Source organism: Grus americana, chromosome 6 (assembly GCF_028858705.1).
Source record: "Grus americana isolate bGruAme1 chromosome 6, bGruAme1.mat, whole genome shotgun sequence".
NCBI classification, from domain to species: Eukaryota; Metazoa; Chordata; class Aves; order Gruiformes; family Gruidae; genus Grus; species Grus americana.
The window spans coordinates 41,677,707-41,698,275 of NC_072857.1; the positions used below are offsets into that span (position 1 = coordinate 41,677,707).

Consider the following 20,569-nt stretch of genomic DNA (forward strand, 5'->3'; position numbering starts at 1 on the left):
GGCACATTTGTTTTAAAGCCAAACGGCCCCATTCGCTTCAGATGCATCAGTGTACTTGTGGTTTATTAGCACAGGATTTATTACATTTCCTATTTGTGTGGGATTGCCTGCCCTTGTCAGCAGCTAGTGATGGGTCAGTTTTCAAACACCTTGCCTCTTCTCAGACGTCTGCCTACTTGGTGCTGCTGGTGTCTTGCTGGTTTGCTGGTTTCTTGTTGGAAATAGCAGGTCGCAGGCCAGCAGCCTCCACAGCAGTTGTATTTGTCCCTCTCTGCCACGTGCTTCTCTCAAACTCTTGCGAAGCCCAGAGGGATGGCTGGTACCACGTGTATCATGGTAGGACCAGCGGCTCCTGTAAAATGTGGGTGTCCTTAGAATCACGGAATGGTTTGGGTTGGAAGGAACCTCACAGCCCATCTAGTTCCACCCCCTGCCATGGGCAGGGACACCCTCCACTAGACCACATTGCCCAAAGCCCCATCCAACCTGGCCTTGAACACTGCCAGGGAGCCAGGGGCAGCCACAGCTTCTCTGGTCCTCGTTGTGTTATATCCCACAGCGTTGGGTGCTGCTTCATCCCTGGGCCAGGTGGTTGCAGCTTTTGGCGGGGTAAAATGAAAGAAGTGCTTGACATACATCTAGTGTGGGGTGAAATAACTACAAAGCAGATTTTAGCAGAAAAACTAGATTAGCCAAGAAGTTACTGTTTACTGTAGAATTGTAGGTGATCTCTCTTGAACAATATTCTACTCTGTTCCTGTTGTTGGCTTTGCCTCTGTGCTGCTTATTCTAAACTTTCTTTCAGGAAGGTTGGGCACAACTTAAATTCTTTGCAAACTTTCAGGTGTTGAATGTGCTTTCTTGGAGGCTTAAATAACCCGAAGCAGCATAATGTTTCCAATAACATTACGCTCTTTGTGTCTCTTTCAGCATCACAGACAGTGCTGTAGAACCATTAAAAGCTGATCTGGCTGAACTGGAACAGTTGATTAAAGACCAGCAAGACAAGATCTGTGCTGTAAAAGCTAATATTTTAAAGAACGAAGAAAAAATCCGGAGGATGGTTCTTAGCATAAACCTGTCTTCAAGAAGGTGAAGAAGAGGGAAATAAAAAAAAAAAAAAAAAAAAAAAAGCAGCCTTGGGACTGACTGACATTCCTACCAAATAAAATAGCAGAGAAAACTAAGATATGCCTTGTTTAGATATAAAATGTTAAGGGGACCAGAAGCCTAAAAATAATATAAAATCCCATTATTGCATTGATCTTTAGATGTTGATATTACCCAGGATAAAATTATATTCGTTTGAATGCTCAAGTTGCAGAGCTATTAAAATAAGTTGTTTGTTTAGATGTGAACTGCTGTTACTCACTTACCAGGTCTTCCCAGCCCTCTTTCCCTGCCTGGCCTGTTGAGCGCGGTTCCTGAGCCAGTTCTCTCTGCGTCTCCTTCTCCTCATTTCCACTGAGGTTAGTTTTGAACACGCTGTCATGAAAAATGAGTATTAGATACTTCTTTTGCCCCCTTAAAAATATATTCCAAACTCCTGCAGGTCAGAAGGTTCCTGAATCCTGTTTGTTACTAACGGGGAAAATAATCTGCAAATCAATGCCACGAGATGAAGAAGTAAAGCCTTGTGTAACTTGCAGTTCTTTGCACCATTACAGAGATGATGTCATGTTTTCAGAGTTATCAGGAATCTTATTAGGAACAACTCAAAATGCAATACGAGCATCACCATGTAAGGGAGCAGAAGTATTTTATCTGCACAGGTGTTAATTCCATTTTTATTGCATATGTTCATTTGGAAAGGATTAATTTAAGTACCTGTTTCCTCCCAAATGCATGTTCCTGTAACTTTTTGTATGTGAATAATTCCGCTGATTTTTTTTAGTTAACTGCAGATGTCTGTACTCTTTTCCTAATGACCTCTTGAGTGTACTGCACATTAGAGTCCAGCTTTACTTATTCCTAAATCTGCAAAGTGTATTAGCCTAGACACAACTGTATGACACTGCACTGAGCGCAGAAGGGCTTTAGTCCCCTGCAAAGCTGTTCTCTCAGGATTTTTATCATGTGCAAGCACATCTTCTCCTCCCATGTTGTTTGGGTTGTGTATGAAGTGCTAGTGTCTTTTTTTTTTCTCTTTTTTTTTTTTCCTTGTTTGCTTTGCAAATCTGTGGGGTTTTGTTGTTTTTTTTGTTTCCTTTTCTGGTATCCGGACCTCGAAAAACCTACCAAACAGATCATCACCAATAGCGTGAGTATTTAGTGTGCTAAATACGGATGTTTTAAAGGGCAGGATGCTTTGCTGCATGGGGTTTTGGTGGGGCGGAGAGGAAGTAGGGGACTTGTGAAGGAATAGGAGAAGTATTCTGATCTGACACTGTGCTCTTTGCTTTTGAACTGTCATTTGAATTGTTTTATTTCAATATGTGAACTTAAATGGCGAAGCAATATTCTGGGTATGGTCCAGAGAAGCAGGACTCCTCCTGTGACCCAGCCCTGCCTTGCCACCCTCTCCTACCCTCCATTGCTTCTCACCCAGGGCTGGAGCCTGTCCCCTGCGTCCTGGTTCTCATCACACAAAGAAAAAAAATGGTTCAAGGTCTCCACCAGAATCCCCAGAACTGATGCTGAAAGCCTGCGTGGTCAATATGTAACTTGGGAGCAGTTTGAATGCTCCCTCCTGTCTCCCTTTAAACACGAAAAACGCGGGGTTTGGTCAAATTGCTCAGACCCCACTTAGACGGTGTTTGATTCTGTGAGGCCCTGGTCCCTTGGTGTTTCTGTCGCCACTGCTAGAAGCCACCCTTGGAAAGCGCGGAGAGATTTGTTACCAGTTCCCGAGCCTTTGCCGTCCCCTCGGTGCCTCTCTCAAGCTCCTTCTGCATCCACAGTGAAGACCAGTGCGGTGCTGCTGGAGCACGGGGCTGTCATTGCGTTGGAGGTGACTGTCCCCTGAAAGCCCTAGGACTCGTGTAAACCCAGGGCTTGGAGGATTTAGTTCCTGGGAGACCTTAGGAATAACTTCTTGCATCTTTATGCACCTGTTTTCTTACGCTTTCTGCATCAAATATCACTTTAAACAAGAATCGGTTAGTCTTAGGGTTTCATAAGGTGTCTAATGTCCCCCGCAGTCTTAGCTGGTGCTTTATCTCGCTTTGCTTTGTTTTCCAGTGTGATGGAACAAAACTAGTGCCTTGGAGCTGAGGCTTGGTTTAATTTTAAAGGCAGGTTGAGGATGCAGCTCCAAAAAAGCAGAGAGCTGTGCCTCACGAAGGGGAAAGGAACCGCGCGTCTGCCTGCGGCTCTCCTGCACACCACGCCTTGGGCTTGCGTTTCAGCTTGTGGGTGGTTCATTAGCAAGGGAAACTTCGCTAGCGAGGTGGTTTGGGGTTTAAAACCCTTACATCGTCAGTCCCCTCTGGTGCTAATGGAGCCTGACAGTTCTGGGAAGCAGGACTTGTATTTCACGACGTGCCTGACATTCCTCTCTCGTGCAGGTCGGGAGGTGGCTGCCAGCCCCTCCGGGTTAGGGCTGGGGAATATTCCTCGCCTGAAAAGGTGCAGCTGTTGGCAGGATGCTGGAACGCGGCGGGTAGCCAGCGAGGGACACCGGTGGGGCGACAGGACCTCCCCGGATCAGGAGGACTCAGGTCCAGAGGAGGCTGGAAGGGGATGGTGGGGGGAGCTCGGAGGTCTCCATCTGAGGACATCAGTGAGCGGTCTGGCTGTTGAAGACTGTTCCCTGGGGTGGGAGTGGAAGAGGCTTAGTTCTGTGTTCAGCGGTGCAGGGGAAGGGAAGCCTGAAGGGTTGAAGTGTGTGAAATGGGACTTGGATGGAGTTTAGGTACCAGAGGGTCAGACTGTGGTGGTGAGGGATCCCCTGCTCACCTGGGATCTCACCCCTCAATTCCAGATATGCCAGTGCCAAGTGTCCTGTGTCCACATGTGCTGGCCATCTAATCTGCTTCTGGATCCAGCCCATTTCTTGACTGTTCTTCAATTCACCTCACTGCCAGGCTGAGTTCAAAAAACAGGGCTCCCTAGAAAAGCCCGTTTCTCAGATAAGGCCGTTTACTATGCCAGTGTCTGAGGTGGTGAGATTTGTCTCACCCACCCATGAGTTATGAGTCCTGCGGACTCAGACCCCATGTCTTAGCTGTGAGATCAGGTGTCTCTTCCCATCTCATGGAGGCTATCTGCCAGGGTTCCTCACCCATCGCACCGGTAGATGCTCTGGAAAAAGTAGCAGGCTCTGCAAACCCCTTCTCCCCCAAATTCTCGTTCCCCACTGGTACCCTCCAGATGGAGCCAGCTTCTCTAATTCAACCAGCTTGCTCGGGGGCAGAGCTCACTCTTGTTTTGGTCCTGATGGGACATGGTCCTGCTTGGAGGCATGTCGATGGGGAATTAACAGTTCTGTAAATGAGCAGCTCTTGCCAGGGCTGGCACTGGAGTGTTTGTGTTTCAGCCTCGGAGGTAAATGCTGCGTGGTTTGTCTCTTCCCAAACTGCCCGCTGACCCACGAGGACAGTTCACATCGCATCCTCACCAGCTTGGGCAAAAGGAACACCAGCATCATTATTTTTGCCTTGAAACTCGAAATTCCTGATCACGTGCAACTGAGGACATACGACCTCCACCACAGCCGTAGTGCATGTGTCCCCGAGTCAGATCTGGGTCTCTCCGTGAGCTGATGGTCTTGCTGTAGCTCCCTCTGACCTGGCTCAGCGATACTGGGTTGCTGTGGGATCTGAAGAGCAGATGGAAACTCCTCCTGTTCTCTAAGCCAGGACTGAGAGAGGGACATGTCGCTTCCTTCATCGCCTGCCCTTGCTTTCGGCCGATTCCTCGCTGTAATTTGCTGTATTGGATTTCTTCCTTCGTGAAGCCAGAATAATTCAGAGGCCTCGGAGACGGTCTCTTGCCTATTGGGTTACTTCCCATGAGCACATCTTGGAACGCAAAAGGGAAAATGCCAATTACTTTAGAATTGCAAAGCTCTAGCTATATTTCTGCGTCGGTAGAGAAAAGCCTGGCATTTGTAAGCCAGCCAGCCCCTACATGATTTAGGGGATGCAGCCCATTAAAAGCTAATTGAAACTGGCCTCCCAAACAGCTTTGCTTTAAGAATTAAAAAGCACTAGTGATTGTTTTTTTTATTATTATTTTTTGTTTTTTCCCCCAAAGCACCTTGGATCCATCCACCGAGGAAGCAGCCACCGCAGCCTGATATTGCTGCTGTGGTTGCAGAAGAGGGCAGGACCGTGCTTGGGTGTTTCAAGGGCTTTTGGGAATGGATCTTTCTCCGCCAGAAGAGTCCAAGAGTCTGAAGGCACATGGAGAGGCAAGTCCAGTATGTGTGATGGAACTGGGATCTGCGACGCCGAGGCACACCGCTTCCAAAGCGCTTCCTGCCGTGCTTGGTGAAAAAATATTAAGAAATAACATTGCCATTTTCCAGTGAGAAATTTAATTAAAGGGATTAAAAGGTATAGTTTATAGTTTAATTTAATGTGATGAAAAAAGGATTAGCTCCCTTTCCTACCCAAATCCCAACCGAAGATGACGGCAGCCTGGCCTCCAATTGCATCTGACAGCCACAGAAGGGAAATGCTTCCCAAGAAGAAAAGGGAGAGAAATTCCAGCCAAGATTTACGACTTGTGAAGCAGAGGTTGCATGGCTTAGCCTTATTTTATGTCGTTCTGGGTCCCACAGACTTGACTTTGTTGTGTGCCTGGGAATGGGCTGAAAAACTGATTTTTTTGCTGCTTTTGCAGGTTACTTGTGTGCTCAGGTGCTGTTTTGGGCCACTGAGGCTCTTGGTTGTGTGTACATGGTGAAGTGTCTGTTCAGACGTGGGGAACGTGTGTTTGTCCCTGCAAGGCGGGAGTTTTCCCTCCCAGGCGCTTTCCACTTTTTGGCATTTTTTTTTTTTGGCTAGTGATGGTGATTAGGAGCATCAGGCAGAAATGAATGGGAAGGGTTTGGCCCCAGGGACTTTGGCATCGTAAGGTTCCCCCCTGCCACTGCACTCGAGCCAGTTGGGTGGGAAGTTCTGGTGCACAGGAGAAACTCTCTACCTGGTGGTCCCCGCTCCAGCCCTTCTCCATCATCGATTTTTCCAAAGCAAACATCTGCTGTGCAGGGGAAGAACTCAGCTGTGGCTTCGTCCTTCAGGATCTGTCAGGCTCGTGGTGCAGCCGGATGCAAGGGAGCTTTCTGTGCCCTCCCAGCTCCTGTGGTTTTGCCCCAAAATGGGCTCTGAGGTGGCACAGGGAATGCTCTGTTCGTCCTGGTCATGCCTTGTTTCTGCACCAAGGGCTAAGCTGGTCACTAGAGCTGGGACCAGGATGAAGCTCGCAACCTGGGCTAGTGGAGGGTGTCCCTGCCCATGGCAGGGGGTTGGAACTGGATGGGCTGTGAGGTCCCTTCCAACCCAAACCAGTCTGTGATTCTATGATTTACTGGAAGTTTGGGAGGCAACGTGGCTTGAACGTTGGCTGGGAGGCACGCGACGCCAGACCAAGTGACCCAGTGATCCTGGAAAACCTCTAATCCTACCGCAGTATCTACGCTTGGTGGCAAATGTACTCAGGGTGTTCTCCCCAGGGCCTCCCAGGACACAGAGGAAGAGGGTGCCCAGCCGAAGAGGGTTCCCAGCCGTTGCCTGGCCCGGCGCTTCACCCAAAGCGCAGCACTGGGAAATGGACCGTGGGACACGCCATGAAGGGCAGGTGCCACCTTTGAAAATGCATCCAGCGCCGGAGGACAGGGACTACGACTACCACGTTATTTTAGTCTCACTCTGGCCTGCGCTGGATTGGGTAGAGAAGGCAAAGGTGATGTGGAAACGCCATCGTTGGCCTTACGGGAAAGCAGCACCTGAACACGTATGGTGACAACCTTCTCCTTGAAGCCAGGGAGAAAACGGACATGTTCTGCAAATCAGTCCCCTTCTCCAAGGAAAAGGAATGCCTTTTTCTTTTCCCAGCTTTTGAAGAAGTGGGCATTTCTTTTAAAGATAAGTGTCGGTGGATCTTTTTTTTTTTTTTCCCCTGTATGTGAAAAGGCCAGGTGATTTCTGTCCTTCAGCACTTCCAGGTGTGCAGGTTCTGCAGAGGGACTGGACAGGGCTGGCGTTAACTGCTGCCGGTCCCACGCCCTGCTGGTGAGAGGCTTCCAAAGATGGCAGAGGACGTCATCTCCTTGTATGTGGGGCATCACTTAGATGACTCCCTTCTACAAACCAGAGCAGCTACAACCCAAAAATTGAGACAAATGGAAGAAATTTCATTTTCCTGAAAAAAATAGCAGATATAGTCCACGTGCCCAGGCTATACCAGGACCTGTTGTGTCTCTGTCTCCTGCTGAACCACATTTAGGGAGGTCTCGTGCCGCAGTGCTGTGGAAGGGAACAGCCCGTGGTTTCCATCCAGTGCAACTGCTTTTGTTTGAAAGGCTAATTGTGGACGTAAGTTCCTCCCTCCCCAAAAGGCCAGAAGAGCCCGTTCCAGATGACCGGGATATAAACTGAAAGGACTTGTATTGGTTTAATGGAAAATGCATATTTTAACAGAGCTCTTTTTGTTTCAGAAGACTGACTCGGTCTAGGAGGAAATGGATGGGAAGTGGTAGAGGCGAGCAGCGTGGAGGAGCTGCAGAGTATCTCCCCATTCCTGGGCTGGCAGCCTAGCCACAGGGACCGTTTTCTGGCCAAGAGCTTTACGTCGGATTAGGTTGGTGGCAAGAGGTGCTTAATTTCTTCTGTGCTTTCAGGTTTCTCTGCTCTTTGGAACAGCATCTGCTGATGCTGGAGACCAAGCGTCGGCTGTGCTCGGGAAGAGCTGGGGATACACGGCGTATTGTGGAGCTGTCTGGGAAGGAGAAGCTGTTTGGATAAGAATCAGTTGCTCCGAGCGAGAGGTTCCAAGCTGGTCTGGCTTTAACCTCAAGAGGGAGAAAGGAAGTCTTTCTGTCCAATTCAAATAATCTCGGCGGTACTTCCAGTGCACGTTCCAAAGCTGGAAACTGGAGTCAACCTGAGGTAGGTCCTGGGTCAACATCAGTGCATGGAGACTAGGAATGCACAGGTAAGAACCAGAAGTGACAAGCAGCCTTTAACCATTTACACGATGCTTTTTTAAATTTAATTTAATTTTTTTTTTTTTTTTACTGGAGAGATGGCAGTGGGAAGAGAAAGAGCCCAAGAGGCTCCTCTCCACAGTAGCTGAGTTACTCTGCTGACCATTACAGGTGTGTGTGCTGCAGTTCTCATTGTAAGGACAGATGGGAAATAAATGAGTGCGGTGTTTTCATAGTTCTCAGCTACTATAACATCTGAGGATGTGGAGAACAAAGAATGACTCTTCCAATGTCTTGAAGTGTCTTGTGAATCTGATGACTGGACATCAGAAAAATGGCATTAGCCAAGTATGTTTGCAACAGTGTCAACAAAGCACTCAAATGGTTAAATGCGTGTATAAAAATGTACATAAATATTGAATATTAAAAGGCCATGATGAACTCCTTTCTCCAGGCCTTCGTTTGCACAGGTATTAAAGTCTGTAAACTTGGCAAACTGGAACAAAATGCTTGTAAAAGTAAATGTTTCAACATACACGTTAACCTGAGAATAATCACTGTAATACTGTGTTTTGACTTTGTGTCAGCACTGAGGGCGATGACTAAAGATGTCCTCACCCCGCTGGTGATTGTGTCTAGAAAGTCCCAGGAAGTACTGGGAAATGATGACTTTAAAAAACCCGTAAAGCCAGGCATGAGTGAGCTTGGTGAGCTCTCACCCAGCCTATCTCGCTCCAGCCTCTACTGGAGCAAGCTGAGACCTCATTTCTTTTCGCACTGGTTTTACAGCCATGTTGGTTCAGAGAGTCACAGAATAGTTTAGGTTGGAAAAGCCCAACCATTAACCTAGTACTGCCAAGGCCACCACTAACCCATGTCCCCAAGCACCACATCTACACATCTTTTAAATACCTCCAGGGATGGGGACTCCACCACTTCTCTGGGCAGCCTGTTCCAGGGATTGACAACCCTTTCAGTGAAGAAATTTTTCCTAATATCTAATCTAAACCTCCCCTGGCACAACTTGAGTCCATTTCCTCTTGCCCTATCGCTTGTTCCTTGGGAGAAGAGACCAACACCCACCTGGCTACAACCTCCTTTCAGGTAGTTGTAGAGAGCGATCAGGTCTCCCCTCAGCCTCCTTTTCTCCAGGCTAAACAACCCCAGTTCCCTCAGCTGCTCCTCATCAGACTTGTGCTCCAGACCCTTCACCACTTCGTTGCCCTTCTCTGGACATGCTCCAGCACCTTAATGTCCTTCTTGGAGTGAGGGGCCCAAAACTGAACCCAGCACTTGAGGTGTGGCCTCACCAGTGCCGAGTACAGGGGGATGGTCACTGCCCTGGTCCTGCTGGCCGCACCATTTCTGATACCAGCGAGGATGCTGTTGGCTCCAATCAACTGGCATCTCCCCTGTTAGCCAGGACTGCTGATAAATGATGGAAAGTGGCTTGGCGAGCCCTTCCGCCCGCTCCCTCAGCACCCTTGGGTGGATCCCATCCAGCCCCACAGACTTGTGTGTGTCTAAGTGGTGCAGCAGATCACTCACCATTTCCCCTTGGGTTATGGGGGCTTCATTCTGCTCCCTGTCTCCCAGCTCAGGGGGCTGGGTACCCCAAGAACAAGTGGTCTTACTACTAAAGACTGAGGCAAGAAAGGCATTAAGTACCTCAGCCTTTTCCTTATCCTTTGTCACTACATTTCTCCCTGCATCCAATAAAGGATGGAGATTCTCCTTAGCCCTCCTTTTGTTGCTAATGTATTTATAGAAACTTATTTTTATTGTCTTTTACGGCAGTAGCCAGATTAAGTTCTAGCTGGGCTTTGGCCTTTCTAATTTTCTCCCTGCATAACCTCACGACATTCTTGTAGTCCTCCTGAGCTGCCTGCCCCTCCTTCCACTGGCCATAAACTCTCCTTTTGTCCCTGAGTCCCAGCCAAAGCTCCCTCTTCAGCCAGGCCGGTCGTCTTCTCCGCCGGCCCATCTTTCGGCACATGGGGACGGTCTGCTCCTGCGCCTTTCAGATTTCCTTCTTGAAGAGTGTCCAGCCTTCCTGGATTCCTCTGCCCTTCAGGCCTGCCTCCTGAGGGACTCTGCCAACCAGGCTCCTAAGCAGCCCAAAGTCTGCCCTGTCATTGCATGAACGCGGCCACCCGTGACCCCATCATCACCCATTCACTGCCTAGTGCAACGCGTACGTCTGCACTGCCAAATCTTTTTTGGGCTGTCACCACTGCAGACTCACACCTGGCTCTTTGTGCATTGCCTCTCCAGAGATTTGGGAGAAGGAGGGATAGGACAAGCGAGGAAAAAAATGCTCCCTTTTACATACCAGTTAATCTGGAATTCTTTCGCAGCTGATGTGGAGCTCATCTGTCTTTCAAGATGACTCTTGCTGTGTTATATTTAGCTGTACAACCCAACTGCACTTGGATTTTCCTCTGCAGTTCTTGCAGGAAGGGTTGTCTTCCTGTCCCCTGTTTAGCATCCTTTCCAGATTTCCCTCTGTTGTGCTCACCTCTTGCAGGCCAGGAGAGTTACACTTGGAGAGGGGAAGCAGAAGAGGACTGCAAGGAGGGATAGATGTTATTTAGGTTGGACAAAGATGTATAGCCCTTCCTGGGGCGTGCAGCTTGATGTAGCAGGAAGGTTTATTTGTTGTAGTCACACTAAGATTTTTATTCATGCTTCTTGTTGCTCCTGGCAGGGCAGGAGCTGAATAAAAGTACTTCTCTGTCCCAACAGTTCGGGTCTTCAGCAAACTGCCATGGGTCAGAATAAAAATGTCCTGACAGGAGAGCAAAGGGAAAGCTGTTTTGGAGGATACACCGAGGCCTTGATTTAAAGTGATCCTGAGCAGCCTGGATGCCAGCAAGCCGCTGAGCAGAGAAGAGCCCAAGGAGATTTTCCAACAGTGACAGGTTTTCACTGTGATGAAGCTGTGGCTGGAGTGGGACAGGGCAGAGGAGAGCAAGAAATGCCCCTTGGTGGCCTCAGCATCCCTGATGGGGTTCCCGGTGGCTGCAGGGGCAGCTCAGCTGAGGAGCACCTCATGCTGGAGACCAGCCCTGGAGCCAGGAGGAACCTGTGGGCCACCCAACGTCCGCAGTTCGTAGGTAGCCCTGTGCCGATCAGGTAGCCTGGGAGGAAGGAAAGGTGTTCTCCTCCAGTTTTAGTGCTCCCTGGCTCTCAGCTTTCCATTCCTGTCCACAGAAGTGTCAAGAAAGGGCCGGTTTTATGTTTAACTCTGTTAGAGAGAGGGCTGTAAACTCAGAGCTCACGTTAATAGGATACTTGTCTTTCGGAGCCAAAATAGAGGGTGAGAGACCAGGGTCTCTCACAGCTAAATACTGTTCTATTGTGCTGCGTTTTATATCTGCTGGTAGGAGCGACCAAAAGCTGTGTGGGAACACGCGTTAAATGTGTTATTTCGTTAAAATGTCACTTTCTCAAGTATCATGTGCTGTGTTTGCACGGGGGCTTGCGGGCTCTCAGTATGCGACTGCGGAGAGCAGCCGGAGCATAGGACCACCCGAAGGCGTCCAGCTGCTTCCAATGCAGCGCCGCAGAGGGGGGACAACCTGCGGTGGGAGGTGTGCGTGAACTTCCACTGCTGGTCTCAGCATCCGCCTCTGCTGCCACCCGGGCTGGCTCTGCTGGTGGCTTGGGCTTTGTGGGAGAGCCACTGTGTGATGCAGGACAGAGGATGTCTTCCCGGTAGGAGAAAAGCATGGTAGGAGAGGGAAGGAGACCCTCCAGAAAGGGTAAAATCCTTCCCAAGTTCGTGTAGATGGGGATGGCTTGATGGCCACGGAGGGCTGAGTCCCAGTCTCCTCCTGGTGCTTCTGCAGAAAAGGAGTCGGGGAGCTGGAGGCTTTGTTGCACTGTTAAAGGCAACAATGTTTTTTGGAAAGTGTTGGGTTATTAAGTGCAGATTTCCACGCCCAGTTAAGGCTGAAATTTGCTGAGAAGGGAGAGGAGTTTGTGTCAGGTGTCTAATGCCCACTGTCGTGGTTTAACCCGGCCAGCAACCAAGCCCCATGCCGCCGCTCGCTCACTCCCCCCTGGTGGGATGGGGGAGAGATTGGAAGGGTAGAAGTGAGAAAACTCGTGGGTTGAGATAAAGACAGTTTAATAGGTAAAGAAAAAGCTGCACACGTGGGCAAAGCAAGCCAAGGAATTCATTCCCCACTTCCCATGGCAGGCAGGTGTTCAGCCATTGCCAGGAAAGCAGGGCTCTATCACGCGTTAACGGCGATTTGGGAAGACAAACGCCATCACTCCGAACATCCCCCCTTCCTCCTTCTTCCCCCAGCTTTATATGCTGAGCATGACATCATATGGTATGGGATATCCCTTTGGTCATTGGGGTCAGCTGTCCCAGCTGTGTCCCCTCCAACCCCTTGTGCACCCCCAGCTACTCGTTGGTGGGGTGGGGTGAGGAGCAGAGGAGACCTCGGCTCTGTGTAAGCACTGCTCAGCAGTAACAGAAACATCTCTCTGTAACAAAAACATCTCTATACTATCAACGCTGGTCTCAGCACAAACCCAAAACATCACCCCATAGCAGCTACTGTGAACAAAATTAACTCTTTCCCAGCCAAAACCAGTGCAAAGGGCAAAGTGCCCTTTCTCATGCCAGAGATGTAACTTGCTTTCCTGCCACCCCTTTGTCTCTCCTGCTGTGGACCCCCACATCTTCATATACTCACAGTACTTGCTTTGACTGTCTCCTGGAGCTTGGCTCTCTTTTTACACCCTTGAACTCATTGTCAAGGCTGTAGACATACTTGATTGGGAAAGCAACAAGGTCAACCCCCAATGCATCCGCTTGGTGATGGTCCTGTTGCTTGTTCTGAAGTCCCTGGGTGGTAAAGACAACAACTGCTGAAGTTGTTTGAGAAATTGTCCTCTTTTGAGCTGTATCTTCTCTAAAGCTTTGGGAGATGGAGCATCCCAAGAGCGTTCCCAGGCTCAAAACCAGGGATTGACATGTACCTTTATATGTGATTGGCTCTGACTCCTCGAGGGGTGGTTGCCTTAGAGATCTTGAGGCTTTTTTTGCTGTAACAGGAAAGAAGGTGTTGGGTATGGTGCTAGACTTTATCTGGCTGAGAAGATCAGCATCTCTGCAGGCATCTGAAAACAGGCAGGCAAATCTCAGGCACCTTATTACTGGACTCGTGAAGAGGGAATCCTGGAGTGGGCCTAAGCCATGCTTAGAAAAGTGCAGAAGAAGCTGTTCAATGGACACTGCCTCGCTTGGCAGAAAAGGCATCCAAACCATCGCTTGAAAGGGGGGTGGTGATACAGCTGCTCTTGAGTCAGAGGACTGTGTCAACACCTCTTCTAGGAGAGTGGCTAAGCTGCCTCCTGATTGCAGAGAGCAGCTTTCGTGGGGGGCAAGGGAGGACCTTGTGCATCTTGTAAGCACGCTGCAGGACGGCTGGATATTCTGAAAGGTTGACCTGGAGGGGCTTTGCAAGTAGGTCTTTGCTGTGCCCCAGCCTTAATTTGTGATCCATGAATGTTCCTGCCTTGCAGTTCTTCTGATCCAATGGTAGTGCCAGGAATCTCTTTCTCCCATACCCTTTTCTCCTGTCTTCTGGCAGCTGCAAGCTGGACATCTGAGTTTCCAAGCCAGAGCTCAGACTTGTGCCACCAGAAATTAATCTGTGGGGGTGATGAGTGGGACAACTCTCCAGGGCAGCAGGAGACAAATGTTGTTGGAAGCAACTAGACCCCTACTTTGGGATGAGGACCGTTCTGTTTGCCATGTCTGGGGTCGCGGGGGTGGCTTGGGACCAGCGTGCTGCGGTAACAGGAATGAGGACAGATTCAAATAAGACAAGTGATACGTTACTTTTAGCACCGGGGAAAGCAGAAATGGCTTGGTGAAGCTGGGCGACATTTCTGGAGCAATGTAAGGTTTTTTTAAACAATTTCCTGATTACTTTGACTGCTTGATCTTATAGCCTGAGCATTGCCCTGGTGTTATTTCTTTGCATTTCATTTCCTAAGACGTCCTGAAGAGCAGGGAGTGAAAAATAAAATAAAAACCTGGCGTGTATTTTACAAGCTGCGCCGGTTTCTCCTGCAGACCCCGTCAACTCTTTCAACCACAGCTGCTCCGATAGCTGAGGTCACTGGAAAGGCTCCTACTGACTTCAGGGGGCTTTTGAACTCACCCGTGAGTAGTGATGCACTTGCAAGCGTGACCCTAAGTCCATTTTGGTGGAAAAGCTCCTGCTGGCTCCAGGAGAGGCTGGGTCACAGCCTGGCCGTGGGCTCTCACGATGGAGGAGCCACCTTCATAACGCCGTTGCTGCTGGCTGCACCATAAGCTAGTGGAGCTGCATTGGCTACGTGCCACCCGCTACTTGCCCAACAGCAAGGGAAGGAGAAGCACCTCAGTTTTGAGTCTTTGGGGTGGATCAGAGTTTTCAGCCCATTGCTGGGCTCCAGTCGTCTTCCTAGAGTGTTTGTGGCAGCTCCTGAGCATCAGGTTTTTTTTTCCTTTGAGCTCCACACCAAGAAGTGCAGTTAGAATTTTATTTTTTTTGAATGGGGAAAGTTTCTTGCCTCAGGCCAAGCACAGAAATGTGGAATGGATTTGGATCAAACTTTTTTTTTTTCTTTTGGAATTTTATTTAAAGAAAAGAAAAAAAGTGCCTTGGGCAAGAGCTGAAGCATGGAAAATTTTATCCCAAAAGGTAGATGCTTTGTGAAATTATGAGCGTGTGAAAACAGGTGGTTAAACTGAAATGGTTTTACAGATTTAAGTACAGAGGGTGCTACCAAAAACCTGTTATAAATCCTGGAGTGAACTCCTCTTGAAAGGCAGAGGTAGAAGAACAGGCCATCAGCAAGTAACCTGAACCACTACCAAACCCACAGGCGGCTCCAGAACCGGTAAAGAAGCCAAGCAAAATGAGAAGAGGCTTTCTGAAAGGTCAGCAAGGGAGCCAAGTCCAGGCCTGGGCTTCGGTATTTAAACTCAGTCTCAAAAACTACACCCTAGTGACTGGTATCTGGCTGGGACAAATTTTACTAGCAGCACCTGATCCAAAACCTGCTCGAGTCAACGGCAAAGGCTCTGCGAACTCCTCCGAGTGTTGGATCGGGGCCTTAAACGTGCAGCCAGGAGGGAAAACATGTAAGGACTGTGCTGCAGCACGTTGCACGGTGGAGGAAGAGCTGGTGCTACGCGAGAGCCAGAACCGCGCTGCCCTTTGCCGTGAAAACCAGTGGGCGCGCTGCTGAAGGTGGAAATGGGGTCCCGGGGAGATGAAAGTCACGGTGAGGTGGAGGTCTGCAGCTGTGAAAGATCAGGAGGGAAGGCTTTACAGCCGTTATTGGTGTCATTACAGCTAAAGGGGCTAATTACAGCAAGGTGCTGTATAAACACGCGACGGGAGAGGGACCCTGTCCTGCGCTGCTCGTGGTTGTTGGCTCAGAAAAGGGGTAGCGGTGCTCCTCAGCTGCCTGGATGGTTCCCAGTGAGCACAATGTGTGGCTGTCATGGTCCTCCTGGCCATGGACTGTGTTTCTGCTGGAGCCCGGGGCCTCAGAAACACGTTTTCTGGGTGGATTAAGTTAAAGTAAGAAAGAAAATACATTTGCTTGTTCAATTAGTGGAATTAGTGAGTGAAAGTTCCTTTTCTGCGGATGACCATGCCTACACGTGTGTGTATATGCTGTAAAGGGTGCCTGACTCCATTTTTTATACTGGCAGACTGTTTATTGTCTTCAAACGTCCAGATTGTTGTCCTATGCACTCATGAGATGAAAAAGAATCTATTTTGGTCCTATTGTCTTATCCCTTCTTCAGCTGTCCTCGCAGAAATGTAGGACCTCCCCAACTCATCCCGACGATCAGCCTCAGAGCCCCACCAAGACAACACGCGCCAGGAAACGTCCACCTTTGTGCAGACCTGATGTAGCTCAGCAGGGACCTGCCAGGGAATGAGGTGCTGCTCCCAGTCCCCTACTCCCTCGAGTTCAGCCTCGTCCCACCGAGTTTCTCCCAGGGGGACCACTGAGGACGGCGGGGGGGGGACAGTGGTCCCAGCTTCATTGTTAACGCGCGCTGGAGTACTGCTTTGAGGCTCCCCGTGTCACCGGGAATGGGCTGATTTCTGTCGTGTTGCTAAAATGTAAGTGTGATTATGAAGTGTTATGATATACGGTCTGCAGAATTTTACAGCTGGGTCTTAAAGGGCTCATAACAAGGAGAAAAAAAAAAAAAAGCCAGGAGTATAGTTAAATTAAGGCGTACAATAGCAATGCTAATTAAAACCCCTCGGAGAGAAGAGGGGGAAGGAAATGACCTAACTCCTAGTGCTGTCACAGGATGGTTATTGCCCAGGGACAAAACAAGGGAGAGGCAAACCAGAGGCTGGAGAGCCTAGCTTGGGCGATGGGAGATAAAGCCTTAACTTCTCCTCTCTCCCCTGCTGCAGAGCAGGTGGGTATCCTCACCTTGTCCGGAGAGCCGGATCAGCCATTGAGAATTTGCCCGTTGCCTGAACCCTTTTTTATTCATGGAAGCCACTAAAGAAGACCTCAACCAAGGCGAAAAGTTGCAGCCTGTGGCACTTTGTACTAAGTGTTTCCACTAGTTCTTTTCACGTTAGACAATAAATCTTTTAATCATCTGCAGAGAGAGTTGGTTAAAAGTGTTTCTCTGTAGTTCTTACCTCGCGAGAGCATGGGTGCAGGCTCTGTGCTCTCCGCCTTGGGAAAGAAGTGTGTGCTGGCATCTTCCTGGCAAGTCCAGTGACCAAGAGGGTTCTTTTGGACCACTCACAGTCGAACCATGAAAAAATTAATAAACGAGCACGGCACTCATCAGAACAAAAGCTAGAACTTTGTCTTTATTAGCAGGAAAGTTGTAAGGTTGCTGTTTTCCTGCAGAAGCAGATTGTTTTCCTAGGAGATAGACGTAATCTGATTTTATTCTTTCTTCCCATGTCCTTGACTGAAATGCAGGACCTCACCACTGCGCTTTGACCCCTGACAGCTTTGTCTTCAAGTCCCTGTGAAGCACTTCAGCACTCGCAGTGGTGAAGCTGCAGCCTTTCGAGATGACTTCAAGTCCACCATCCAGGTTTTCTTGGAGGTAAGTAGGAGCGGATGAAACTTTTTGACATGACGCCACTCAGCTGAGCTGCTGGATTACACGGCTCGATCCAGGTCAGTCCAAAATCCGGATAAATTTAGATCAGACATCGAGCCCTGCCAAAGACTTGAGGATCAAAGCAATAAGAGTACTGGCATGGGAACACAGTAACGTTCACTACATTGGCTTCCTCTCCAGTTCCACGACAGACCCCTGTCAGTTTGGGGCAGGTCATCTCCCTTCCATCGCTCTGATTTAAATGGCTAGCAACTCACAGCTCCATCTTTGTGCGTTTTCTTTAGCTTGCAATTGTGCTAATAGAGCTCAATAGTAATGATAGAGAAGAATTAGTAGGTGCTAATGACGACTATTTCTCCATCTGTTGGAGGCTTGCTTTCTTATACGATCAGGTACAACTGTCTGTCTCCTCCTGTGTTCCTGGCCCGCAGCACTTTCTGCATATTTCCTAAGCGTATTTGGCAGCGTGAAATGCCACGCCGCATTTTGTGGCATTGAAAGACTCACTTTCTCGGAGTTAAGGAGTGGTCCTTACAGACTAATTTGTGGTACCGCTAATGCACTCTCTCAAGTGAACAGTCAAAATACCCTGTCACCACAATGAGTAAGTAACCAGGATAGGTTTTTATAGCTGGAAAAGCTGATCCACCATATTCTGCATATAGGAAAGCTAATTTCTCTGGTTTTGTTGGGTTTGGTTTTGGTTTTTTTTCTATGTCTAAAACGACTCAAACCCTTTGCTCTGTGTTCTGGAAGGATGTAATTTTCAAGGTGGTGAAACCTCACGGCAGCAAGAGCCGAACAAGTTCACAGGGAGCTGATCACACCACTTGCAAGAACCCAGGCTACATTTATTTCTCCTGGTTTAATGCTGGAGAGGAAAAGGAAGGAAGAGAACATTTCTGACACAGGATCTGGCAGCACAGCATCTAAGGTAGGGCTGATTTGAAGGCAGCGCCCAATCTGCCCAAGGCAATTAGCACCAAAGACGCAGCAGAATGTAACTAAGCTTGAAGACACTGTCTTCTCTTAAGCTGAAGGACTTTTATTAGGACAACTGTTACTCTCAGAAATTTCCAGCCACGTGGGCATTTCTTCAAGGACCGTACACAAACCTGGACTATGTTTCCAGCTGTACAGCTGGCCACTCTTCTGGAGCCCAGCATCTGGGAAGGACAATCGGCTCTTCCCTCGGTCAACCCGAGCCGGTTTGCACGCTGCCTGTCACTCTCCCACATCCTAACGCATCTCCTTTGCTGCAGCACCGGGATCTGGGCGCCCAGCAGCATTCCTTGCTTCAAGCCTCCTAGAAGAAAACCAAGCGCAAGAAAACCAAGAAAACTTGAAGGTCAGAGAGGGTCACACTTGTTCTATGCTAGCAATCCCTTGCTGGCAAGGACCCACTCTGGAGCATCCAATTCCTTGTCATTACCTAGAGGAAAAGCTGCTTTTGCCTTCCTTTGGCTTTCTTAGAAGCTGAACCCTTTTCCTCAGGTGAGGAAAGGGGCTCGCCTCTCCAAGGTGACCTGATGCATGTCCTCACGCCAGCGCCCAGCGGATATAGGGCAGAGAAAGGCTTTCCAAGAGGGACAACACAGTGCTGGTACATCACAGAGTCTTTTCACCGGGGTGCTGGGGTATGTCTGCTCTTGCACGATGATGAGGCATAGGGCAAAATCTGAGCAGGATGAACCCAAGTGCTGTAGAGTAAGTTATCGGGGAAGAAAAAGCTGATTTGCAGCTTGAGCAGTAGGGAACTAATAGCTTTTTCATCACCTTGTGTTAGAAGTCAAAGCTGCTGAAGAGCTGGCCGTGACCAGAACCACAAGCAGAACCCAAAAGCAAAGTCTCTGGGCAGAGACAGGCTTGTGCCAAATGGGGAGCAGCCTTGGTCTGCAGAGAGGAGACAGGCAGGGCCAAGGACCCGGAGCGTCCCTGTCCCTTAGTCGGTGTTCAGTCACCCATGGGCTCTTTCTTGGCAGAGGAATGAAATGTTGCTAATTGCTTACTCCCCAAGGTCAGGATGAAGTTAGAAGGTGAAACAATAGGTGCGAGCCCCGGAAATGAGGAGTTTAAAGGTGACAAAGTGGCCCTGGGCTGGAGTTTCCAGCTGTCTTTGTTGCTTCCTAGGGGAACGAAATAAACACTCAAACCTGACCAAAGCCCCTCCTGGAGGATACATTTCCTGGGAATTCTCACTTTGATGCCTGTGAAATCCATAAACTACTTCTTCTTGTAGCTGGGAAACTACAGTCAAGCTCCTGTGGGGCTGTCCTTGGTTAAATAAATGACGGTAAAAATAACTCACAAACGCAACACCAATGTGGGCACGTAAATCAACGCCTGAAGTGCCTGTGAAGGTAAGGTGCCCTCTTTTTTTTTGGGGGGGGGGGGCGTTTGCCTATGAAGGAGTCATGCTGCAAGAGAAATCCAGTCGACAGGGAGGAGGCAAAGTCCCATCAAGACCTGACTCACAAATCCATCAGCGATTTCGTTTCAGAAGAGATACAAGGATTTAACGCGGCTGTCAACAGCATTCTTCAGGTTACGCTGCTGCATAAAAGAGAGTGTTAGAACCTGGGACTTAAACTAAACAGATTTCCTATAGGAAACACACACAAAATTACATTGCTTCTAAAGTTACTTTTATAGACATTTTCCCTGAGAAATATTTCTCCCTGGAAAAATAAATTCACAGGATGTAATTAAAACAGTTATATGTGTACACTGGAATGGCCCCCTTTAAGTGCTTCACCAAATGCACCACTAAATAAAGGAATGAAAGCCAGCTTTGTTTAAATCTATTAATAACAATATGTATTAATTATAAAATGAGACATTGTTCTGTTAGTTTATGGTTATGAAAATAGCCTTTAATAAGGCTGAGCCTAGAGTACTCAGCTTTTCAGTTGTCTGTGCTGTTAAAAGGCTTTGAAAATCTACTTTTACTTGTCAAACCCTGACCTGATAAAGGCAATGGGTATCAGATTCCATACCCCACGGATTCTGGTAATAACCAGGTGCTGATGACTGTATTTTTTTTTTTCTGCTTTTCTTGCCATTTTCTTTGGGTTTAGTTTTTGTTTAAACAAAAAAAAAAAAAAAGAGGCAACTGCACTGTATTAGAGTTTAACTTTCGCGGTTTGGGGAACAAAGCCTTAAATGGTTTGTATTAATCCAACTCTGCGTTGAGTGGGGTGCATTGGTGCTCCCAAATCCACTCAGACAATTAGGGATAATAATTATCTCCGTCCCCCCTGCAATGCCCCAGTCCAGCAAGATGTGGGAAATCTACTCACCCAGCTTTGCAAAGCGCCTAGGCTGCAACATCCCTTTTC

At 48.6% G+C, this 20,569-nt stretch overlaps 1 protein-coding gene and 1 long non-coding RNA gene across 5 annotated transcripts in view; both read left to right on the forward strand.

Annotated features, from left to right (window-relative positions):
* The window catches only part of TRAF3IP1 (TRAF3 interacting protein 1), a 43,390-nt gene extending 41,486 nt beyond the window's left edge, over window positions 1–1,904 (forward strand). For 3 of the 4 annotated variants that reach the window (XM_054830328.1, XM_054830330.1, XM_054830329.1), the window contains one exon: window positions 931–1,350. In XM_054830328.1, coding sequence (XP_054686303.1) covers window positions 931–1,096 — 166 coding nt within the window. In that variant the 3' untranslated portion in view covers window positions 1,097–1,350. Of the gene's footprint in view, window positions 1–930; window positions 1,470–1,552 lie in introns of those variants that run through there. The other variant, XR_008577682.1, reaches the window with a different exon arrangement.
* Window positions 1,905–11,146: 9,242 nt separating this feature from the next.
* Window positions 11,147–20,013, forward strand: LOC129208117 (uncharacterized). The gene is made up of 3 exons (XR_008577683.1): window positions 11,147–16,248; window positions 17,084–17,213; window positions 17,988–20,013. It is a non-coding gene; the product is annotated as an uncharacterized LOC129208117 (long non-coding RNA).
* The last annotated feature ends 556 nt before the right edge of the window (window positions 20,014–20,569 follow it).